This window comes from Poecilia latipinna, unplaced genomic scaffold (genome assembly GCF_001443285.1).
Source record: "Poecilia latipinna isolate Pla-1442-1.1 unplaced genomic scaffold, P_latipinna-1.0 Scaffold865, whole genome shotgun sequence".
NCBI lineage: Eukaryota > Metazoa > Chordata > Actinopteri > Cyprinodontiformes > Poeciliidae > Poecilia > Poecilia latipinna.
The window spans coordinates 105,893-113,271 of record NW_015113481.1 but is presented as its reverse complement, the minus strand read 5'-3'; the positions used below and the strand labels follow the sequence as shown (position 1 = coordinate 113,271).

General features: G+C 37.7%; 1 protein-coding gene and 1 long non-coding RNA gene across 3 annotated transcripts; one reads left to right on the top strand and one right to left on the bottom strand.

Annotated features, from left to right (window-relative positions):
* Window positions 1-32: 32 nt before the first annotated feature.
* LOC106957017 (zinc finger protein Gfi-1b) lies at window positions 33-4,726 on the bottom strand. 2 transcript variants are annotated; one of them, XM_015048184.1, is made up of 6 exons: window positions 4,320-4,722; window positions 3,350-3,581; window positions 2,726-2,892; window positions 892-1,038; window positions 491-656; window positions 33-404 (listed from the first exon to the last, which is right to left on the bottom strand). In XM_015048184.1, exons 1-6 carry the CDS (start codon window positions 4,380-4,382, stop codon window positions 208-210), a joined length of 972 nt encoding a protein of 323 aa, XP_014903670.1. In that variant the 5' UTR covers window positions 4,383-4,722; the 3' UTR covers window positions 33-207. The 2 variants fall into 2 exon arrangements, with proteins under 2 accessions (XP_014903670.1, XP_014903669.1); XM_015048183.1 differs by having other exon boundaries at window positions 94-656; window positions 4,320-4,726.
* On the top strand, window positions 507-2,821 carry LOC106957018 (uncharacterized). Its single transcript, XR_001426873.1, has 3 exons — window positions 507-590; window positions 908-1,118; window positions 2,736-2,821. It is a non-coding gene; the product is annotated as an uncharacterized LOC106957018 (long non-coding RNA).
* Window positions 4,727-7,379: the final 2,653 nt, after the last annotated feature.

The window sequence follows — 7,379 nt, the reverse complement described above, 5'->3', positions numbered from 1 at the left end:
TTATGTAAAGCACTTTGAAATGCCTTGCTGCTGAAATGTGCTATACAAATAAAATTTGATTGATTGATTGATAAGCTAAAATAATGAGCCAAAATAAGTCACATTGATCTTTATTCATGTAAACAAATTTACACACTGTCTATTCATTTAAACATTATACACAGGTTGTCAAAATTATGTACAAAAAAAATGTTCAGCTTGATGTGCTCAGCTTTGGCTGTACACTTCTCCATAGCCGCACTGTGTCTCTTGGTGGCGCTGTAGGTCCACCCTGCGCTGGAAGGTGAGCTGACAGCGGGAGCAGCTGAAAGGCCGGTAGCTGTTGTGCTTTCGGCTGTGGGTGATGAGGTTGGAGCTCTGGCTGAATCCTTTACCGCACACCTTGCACACGTGTGGTTTCTCTCCTGCGCAGGGAGCAGAAATAAGGCGAGCCGGTCATGATTCACGCTCAAGTTTAACAGAAAACCTATATCGCACGTCTCCCTCTCACCTGTGTGTATGAAGGTGTGTTTCTTCATGTCAGACTTCTGGTGAAACCTCTTGCCGCAGTACTGGCAGGGGTAAGGCCGCGTGTCGGAGTGGATGAGGAGGTGAGTGGACAGGGTGGACGAGCGCTTGAAGACTTTTCCACACACTTTGCAGCCAAAGCTTCGCTCCTGGACACAAAAAATGAAGCTTACGATAAGTCACGGTAGAGCGCGCGCGGCCAATGTACGGAGGCCTTTGTTCTCAACCCCACCATCACGGGTTCGAGTCCCTGGCCCGTTAGCCTTTGCCGCAACTCTTCCCTCTACCTCACAACCCACTTTCCTGTCAGTATACTGTAAAATAAAGCGCACTAGCCAAAAGTCCTTAAAAAAGAAAGAAAGAAACACTTAAAGAGGTAAAGACCTTTGCTCTGCTGTAGCTGCCAACTGCTCGGAAACCAAAGGGCACGTGGGAAATGTCTGCAGCAGCCAGGGATCTCGACAAAGGGATGGAGAGGGTGTTGTACACTTGGTCCCGCAGACTCCCTGACATTAGGGCATCTGAAAGAGACTGAGGAGAAAGGAGCAAGAAGAATGAGATATATTCATGTTAGATAAAGGGTTCAGTGGATTCACTTTGCACAGAAATAGGTGAGCTACTACAAGAAATCGCTTAAGCTGTGACAATGACATTGAAATTTATTTCAGATCACCTTTGCAATAGACATAACAATTGCTAGTTTATCTAAAATTTAAAAACCAGGAAAAAACATCAAAAGCATACGATTTTCTCCTTTTTGTTTTAACATTTTTCATTCAGTCAGTGATGGTTCTAGCATAAATGTCAGACTTCCTTCTGTGTCTGATTTGTTTTAGGAATAAAACAAAGAATTCCCTCTGCTTTTTTATTTATCCTTTTTAACAGTATCTGTTTAATATATTCAGATTTAAAGAATCTGTAAGCAATCTACAGGAAGTGTAGAATGATTCAGAGCAAGGTTGTCTAGTTTGAAGTTTTGGTAACACTTTATTTGAAGGGGGGTGAATAAGACTGTCATGACACTGTCATAAACATGTGTCATGAACATGAATAAGCCTTCATGAATATTTATGACTGTTGTCATAAAGCATCATTCGGTAAATTATGACACTTTTAATACAAAGTTGACATTATGCAAAATGTCTTTGTTATGACAACTTGACATTAACCAAGAAATCATTACTGATTAAACTTTACCTTTAATAACATAAAGTTACCTGATTTTTAAAGTGCAATCAGTAATACTTTTATAACAAATTTATATCAGTAATGATTTCTTGGTTAATGTCAAGTTGTCATAACAAAGACATTTTGAATAATGTCAATTTTGTATTAAAAGTGTCATAATTTACCGAATGACTCTTTATGACAACAGTCATAAATATTCATGAAGGCTTATTCATGTTTATGACAGTGTCATGTCAGTCTTATTCACCCCCCTTCAAATAAAGTGTTACCGAAGTTTTGGACTTCAACCTAGAGAGAGAGATCCAGGTTAATTTGACAAAAAGTCAAATAGCCATTCTGTTTGAAAATAGGAAGCAGAGAGTGGGATACCAATTTCAGAGCATCGGTGCAAAGTTGTATCTTCACACAGTTTATATAACAGGGGAGTGCCCAATTCCCACTGACCGGACTTGTAAATGAGCAACAGAAAGCGTGTTTGTTAGAATGCCGTCCTCTGATGAAAGAGCTCCCTTGGTGGTGAGCCATATCTCCTATATATATATAAAAGCTACAGATGTTTATATTTTACATGATGATCATCTTCAAAACAATTTAACCAAGTAAACTCAAACCAAAAAAAAATAATACAAACTCCATCACAAAACAAAAGCTAGTTAAGACACACATAAAATTAGCATTGATAGAGATATTCTTATGTTAACATAATTATTCCTGATAACTTTTCAAATGTTATTGAAACAGATAATTAGACGAAGATTTCATAGAAAACATCTGCTGCCAGCTCTCCCTCAATCCTAAAACTGATTAAGGTTGAAAAATTGCATAATTTTGGAATAAATATTTTAAAATACAGTTGTTTTGTAATGGAATTTGTTTCATAGAGAAACAATTGCTAATGGTTTCTCTATGAATACACATTTTGTCTGAGCAAAGAACAGCAGGATACCATCAGCATGTGGTTTTACTCGGATAGCAAAATAGGGAATTTAATTATTATTTTTTTTACAGTCTGTTATTCTTTGTTTCTCACCTTTTCACAGAGCGGACAATCCCTGACCGGTGATTTGAGGTCAGTGTGCGACGTGTGGTTGAGCAGCAAGAAGACGAGCCTCTCCAGTTCTCTCTCTCGGTCGGATTGTTGTCGGTCAGGCGACCACGGAGCGACAGGCGTGGGACGGTCTTCCTTCTCCACAGGGGCTTTAGTCAGAAAATAAAACAGATTTTTTTTAACCGGTGGGTTCCAAACTTATCGCCGTCCAATCAACATAACAGAGGAAGAGACACAAGACCCAATTGAGTCTACAAGCATTTCTACAAAATCAAGCCAACATCAGCATCAGCAGTCAGTATATTGCTTTTATTTGTCAGTGCAGCTTTTTATCTCCTAAAGTTTGCAGCATAAATGTGCTTTACTTTTATCATGTTTGGTATTTGGCTAACTTTCCCCTGATTTGCAATGTCATTTGGAGTCTAGACCCCAGTTGGTCGGTCAAGACTCCCCCAGTGACTCAATCTACCTCAGCTTGCTCTTAACCCAGCTGAAAGTGTTCTCTAGTACAATTAATATTAAATTTTGCTCTTCATTTGCTAATTATCATCTTGTTATAAAAACAGCTAATGCAAAAAGTATCATTTTTAAGAAACAGGCTCATACCTGAAAGCCAGAGCTTATCTTTTGGGGTTCTGTAGGAGCAGTTTGCCAGTCCATCAGTGAGAGGGTTTCTGATCTCTGGGGATAAAGTTTGTGGAGCATCTTCAGGAAGCCCAATCCCATGCTTGGCGTTAGTTTCAGCCTGCCGTCTGGAGCAGTGGTTCCTGGGCGGGCTGAGGGGATGCGTCCGTTTGGTCTTGACGAGGAACGAGCGCGGCATGGCGGAGGTAGGCGTCTGAGGGAGTGAAGATGGTGCACTGTAAATCTGCAGGAGTCTTGAGAAGCCAACTCTTTCATGTCACTTTTAGAGCCCCGCACACACTCAGATGTCGCGCACCTGTCTGCTCATCTTCAGTTACAATGCCAAAGTTTGAGGTTTCCTCAACAAATACAGGCTGCCACCTGCATAAAGGTTTTGAGGGCTTTCACTAAGGAAAACCCTGCTCTGCTGGGAGGCAGCTTCGAAACTGATTCCGTCGCTGCTTTTTACATGAAGAGTGTAGTGCATGTTTACAGCAAAAAGCAAACACAGTCCAGTTATTAAAACCTAAAAGTAGGATTATATCATAAAAAAAAATGAAGAGCTACAAGTCTCTACTACAAGTGTCTAAAACATTCTCCAACATGTGTTAATATCACTGTGAGGTTGTCGACGGGTGGTGAAGTGTAAGAGAGGTTACTTGTAAAAGCCATGTCTCAGATTATTAAACTTTATCTTTTAACTTTTTTCTTCTTCTCACTTTTGTAAAAAAAAAAAAAAAAATGCATAAGCCCACGAAATACAGTCGCAAAATAATTATACCTTCTAATCTGGTAAATCTGTTGTATATCATTTAGCCGCTGATGATTTTGAAACTTTTAAGTCCAACACAAGATTGTTGTGGGAATACACAAATAATAATAATAATTGGTACTTAAAACTACCTCGGGCTAATTTCAAATTTGAAAGCCAGCTTGGAATGGTTGACCTTACCTCAGTATTGCACAGCTGAATGTTGACTGCTTCTTGTGTCCTCATTGCTCGCAACATCCTCATTTCTTTTTCTCACACCCATCAACCGACGGCATGTCACAAAGAGATTTGATTTGATTTTGAAAAGCCAGCTGAGGATTGTTTTGCTGGAGGTGAAGGAAGTGAAACCACCTGAGAAGCTTATTCTTTTAGCTCTCGGGAGCTAAAAGAATAAAGACTAGAACGTTCTAAGTTAACACCTCAGAGGCAAGCAAACCCTGTCTATTATTTATCTCTTCTGACACTTTTTCTCGTCGCCAAACTGTCAGAAACAGAGCAGCAGCTTGGTTTTGACTGTGAATACGTTTTGAGCCGACCCCTCAAAAGTGTGATGACTGTAAAACCTATTATGCTTTTGTTTTTGTTTTTTTTGTTTTTAAATGTGGGACCAGTTTCCCCATTGATGGATTCATGTTGCAATGACTGTTCACCGTGGGTGGAACTTACAAACACACCAAGCATTGTTTGGAAAGTCTAAATATCTCATCGTTCTCATGTGAACACGTGAACCTTTGCAGCCCGTATAGGTGGGATACCTTCAGGGTTGTTCAAACCCAGTTTGTGGAAATACCCTTTGTGTTCAACCCATCTGGGAGCTTTTCTTTGCCACGTGTGAGTCATTTTTCACGTTCACCTACCATCAGTGGCGAGAACGTTCAGCTGACTCTAGCTAGGGATGGGAAACATAGACCCAGACCCAGAGTTTGTTTGTGCTTTGTTGTGTTCGTTGTCATGACGAAGGAGGTGATGATGCAACTCGTTACAAAGTGTAACCTGGTTTGATGGCAGTGAATTCAGTTATAATGGTTATGGGTTTTTACATTATAGTTTAGTTTTATTTTGCTGTGACTTTTTTTAAAATTAGTTTTTAGTGTACTTTTGCTAGATTTTATCGGTTGCTATTATTAATAATGAAGCTCAGTTTCAGGTTATCTGTTAATAGTTACAGTAGTAGTTTTAGTTCTTTCATACACTGGAAAATTTTTAGGTACAAAATTCAAAAAAGGTCAAAGATTTGTATTGTGATTATGTTTACATTGATCGGGTGATGGATACTCAACGGAAGATAACATTTTCAAAATAATGTATTTAATTATTGTTGAACAACAAACTTATTCTGGCGTTAAGTGGAGGAATATGGCTTGACGGGATTTGCTGACGTAAACTTCTTGTGTGTGAGGGAAAAAAATCAGTTTGAAAGGCTAATAAATAGATTCATTAACACAAAAATGAAGGAAATTACACCTGTAATTTCAGTATATTTTAGTTATTTTAGTTTTCCCCTATTAATTATTGATTTTATTTATTTCAGTTAAAATGATTCCTCAGTTTCAGTTTTTGCTATTTTATTTGTTTTAATTATTTATATTAACTCTGGATCTCACTGGATATATCAGTGTAAAGTCTAACAAAAAAACAAAAACAAAACTGTAAAACAACAACGACTTTGATTATATTTTAAAAGAGAAATCCATGATTTGTTTTAAGCTTTTATGGAAACGACTGAGGGGGAAAAATGTTTACAGAGCAAAAGAAACAATTTCAATTTTATGTTCAGTTTCAAGGTTAGAAAACACCAAGAACAATCTGAATTTATTACTATTAAGAATTATTTATTATAATCAAAGTATGTTTTTACAAAATCTGAAATGCAAAACTACTTCTAAATGTTTCTCCTTATTCTGAGAAACAGAAGAGATGTCTGAATAAAATTAGCTAATATAACTTGAGGTTGAAAAGGTTCATTTGGTCAAACTTAAACGAAAGTACAGTGACGTACTAACTGCTCGCCCCAGCTACCACGATTAATAATTGTGAAATCGGAGCTCAAGTTCAAGAAATGTGCTCAGAACTACACATGAGAAAGTCCGGATGATGAAGCTGTGAGTCAGAATTTAAAGTTCCCACAAAGATGTACTAAAATGCAAACACCCTCAATTAAAATGAAACTTTTCTCAAAAACAGAAAAAATAAAACAAAAAGTTCAAGTTAAGGGTTTGGACTGAGCTTTTTCAGGGGCAACAGGGTAAAATTAACATGTCTTGGTCTATGATTCAAAGAAATAGCTGAAAAAAAGCTCTTGCTCTCGTCCATTTAACATCTCTTGAACATTTTTAAAACAAATATTTTCCTAAATGAAAATATTTTTTCTTTTCCTTTGCTCTTGTATTACACAAAAATTTAACCTGGATCTTTTGTCAGAGCCACAATTAAACTCTTTTCCTACTCTCGACTCCTTTTTCTGCTCTAAATACACTTCTAGAGTTCATACTAGCGAAAGCATTCAATGTCATCTGCATAACAAGAGAATTTATCATAGCACAATCAGCCTCTGCCCCCATTAAGAATAAAAACAGATAAGGCACTCTGTACTTGATCTCAGTTTTGGGAATTTGAAGCATTGTTGACTCATCTTCACAATGGTCGGAAAAGCAAACCACATTGAAAATATCTTTATTTATTACTGCAAGGCAAGTAATAAATATCTTCCTGTTGTCTACTCAATGTTAGTGGGATTTCCTAATAACAAAAAATCTGCTGCAAAATAAGACAAAGAGTGTATAGCTTTAATTTTTTTCAAATTTAGGGATCGGTTGCTCTATGGATCTTCTCCTCATCTGGTGTAACCATAGTAACTCGATCACTCTCGTTTTTGCAAGCTTGTAAGAGATGTGTTTCTCTGAATCCTGCAACATCTTCACTAAAGTTTTTTTTACTACTGCTTATGTGAAACATGAGTGTGCCACCAATCAGGGGTGCTGCGGTGGCGCAGGGGTTAAGCACAACCCACATATGGAGCCCTTAGTCGGCCATCACAGGCTTGATTCTCAGCCTGTTGACCTTTGCCGCATATCTTCCCCTTCTCACATTACCCACTTTCCTGTCAATTAACTATCAAATAAAGGCCACTAGAGCCAACAAAATCTTAAAAAAAAAAAAAAAAAAAAAAAAAAAATGGCCTGAATAAAGTTAATGGTGAAAAAAATATGTTTAGATTGGAATGCGGTGAATTTTTTATTG